Below are 2,207 nucleotides of genomic sequence, written 5' to 3' on the forward strand. Positions count from 1 at the left end.
ACCTGTTTCGATGAATCAAGATAATCCCAATCCATCTCCACGTCAAACTCCGACTAAAACTAAGCCCAACCATCAACAGAACCCAATAAACTTCCGACGCCTCTGTTTGCTTCTCCCGGCTTCTCTAGCCCAATTCGTTCGGTCCAATCACTTGTAGCAACCCTGTTGTGCTCTAACATGTCCATCCCAACGAAAATCCAAGGTTGAATCTCCTTAAAATTCCCAAAGAATCGAACTCTAAATCTGCCAGTGAAACTTCATTTTTTCCCGCCAAAATTCTAAGTTTGAAATTTGAAGAAGAAAGGGGGCGCCCCTATCCAGAGTAGGGGTTCCTTTAGAATCTGACTTGGGTGTGCTGGGGTGGCCCTTATCCAAAATGCGGGTGCTAAAATCGCTTTCTCCGGGATGTTTTCAACACTTTTTCCGGGATTCCTAAGGCGTATTTATGGGGTGTCTCTGGCATACTTCTGGGGTGCTTCTGGTACGTTATCTACGGAGGTTCAAATGCCACATTTTGAGCCAATTTCGCCACAAAAGCTTATTTCTCCAAAAACACCTACAAAGAAATAAAATAACCAAATGAGTACAAAATCGAGCACTAGCAATATATACAATTGGGACAAATTAGACACATAAATGCGTCGATCAATAGTATCAAGAGTGAGGTTATGAAAAATGCTCCTGGTAACAACAAATTAACTTCACCGGATATCCAAAAGGAAATAGTGAGTGCAGCTGCAATGGAAACTATGGATGCGATTCGTGATGATGTTGGAGATGCTTTCTTTGTTGTTATGGTTGACGAATCTCGTGATGTATCAGTGAGAGAACAAATGGCAGTTGTTATACGTTATGCAACAAGAAAGGATGTGTTATTGAAAGGTTTATTGGTATAATTCATGTTCTTGGAACGACATCAATTTCATTGAAGACTTCAGTGGATGCATTGTTTTCCAAGTACGGTTTAGATATAATGAGATTGAGGGGACAATGTTATGATGGTGCTAGTAATATGCAAGGTTCGACTAACGGATTAAAAGCACTCATATTAAGAGAAAACCCATCAGTATATGTTATTCATTGTTTCTCACATCAACTTCAGCTGACAGTTATGCATGTTGCTCAAAAGCATACATAAGTCGCATTGTTCTTTACTATAGTTACTAGAGTTGTTCCTATTGTTTCTGCATCATGCAAACGTAGAGATGTTCTTCGAGAAAAAGAACTTGCTAGAGTGGTAGAACTTGTTGAAAAAGGTGAACGTTTAAGTGGTTCAGGATTGAATCATGAAGCTAGCCTCAAACGACCTTCTGATGACACGCGTTGGGGTACACATTACAATACATTGTTGAGTTTAATTTTGATGTTTCCATCCGTATTATATATGTTTGAGATTGTCAGTCGAGAAGGTTCTAGTGAAGCGAGGGGAGAAGCATATGCTTATCAGATCTTGATGTCTACATTTGATTTTGTCTTTACCTTGTTTTTGGTAAGAACTTTATTGGGAATCACTAACGAATTGTCGCTATCTTTGCAAAGAAAGGATCAAGATATTGTGAATGCTATGAACTTGGTGAAGATATCTAAATACCAACTTCAGAGAATGAGAGACGATGGATGGGATGCACTTCTTAGTGAGGTTTCCATGTTTTGTGCTAAAAATAATATCATAGTTCTTGATATGATGTCTACATATGTACCACTAGGAAGAGGACGGCGTAATTTATAGAAAGTGACAAATCTACATCATTATCAAGTTAGTTATTTTTATGGAGTCATTGATATGCAAATTGATGCGCTTAATGATCGATTTGATGAAATGAACACCGAGCTACTTCTTTGTATGTCGCATTTGAATCCAAGCAACAAGTTTTCAGCTTTTAACAAAGGTGCGTTAATTCGTCTTGCTAAACTATATCCAACTGATTTTTCTCAAATGGATATCATGATTCTCGACCGACAACTAGATACCTTTCTTGATGATGTTCTTTATAGTAATGATTTTTCTGAATTATGTGGTATTAGTGCGCTACCCCATAAAATGGTTGAAACGAAAAGAAATATAGTGTACCCTCTAGTGTACTTGCTGATTACATTATCTTTGATATTGCCTGTTGCTACCGAAACTGTTGAGCGAGTTTTTTCAGCAAAGCATATAGTGAAGAATCGTTTGCGAAACAGTATTGGGAATGAGTGGTTGAACAATT

The 2,207-nt window shown here is 38.1% G+C and overlaps 1 protein-coding gene across 1 annotated transcript; it reads left to right on the forward strand.

The window, feature by feature from the left end:
* The first annotated feature begins 668 nt into the window (after window positions 1-668).
* LOC113352787 lies at window positions 669-1,729 on the forward strand. Its single transcript, XM_026596562.1, has 2 exons — window positions 669-882; window positions 1,161-1,729. The coding sequence occupies exons 1-2, from the start codon at window positions 669-671 to the stop codon at window positions 1,727-1,729; spliced, it is 783 nt and encodes a 260-aa protein (XP_026452347.1).
* The last annotated feature ends 478 nt before the right edge of the window (window positions 1,730-2,207 follow it).

Source organism: Papaver somniferum, chromosome 2 (assembly GCF_003573695.1).
Source record: "Papaver somniferum cultivar HN1 chromosome 2, ASM357369v1, whole genome shotgun sequence".
Classification (NCBI taxonomy): Eukaryota; Viridiplantae; Streptophyta; class Magnoliopsida; order Ranunculales; family Papaveraceae; genus Papaver; species Papaver somniferum.

Coding starts and splice junctions, on each gene's coding strand:
- LOC113352787 (XM_026596562.1), top strand. CDS start 669: ATGAAAAATGCTCCTGGTAACAACAAATTAACTTCACCGGATATCCAA. Junction 883..1,160: donor AAAGGATGTGTTATTGAAAG/GTTTATTGGTAT, acceptor TCTTTACTATAG/TTACTAGAGTTGTTCCTATT.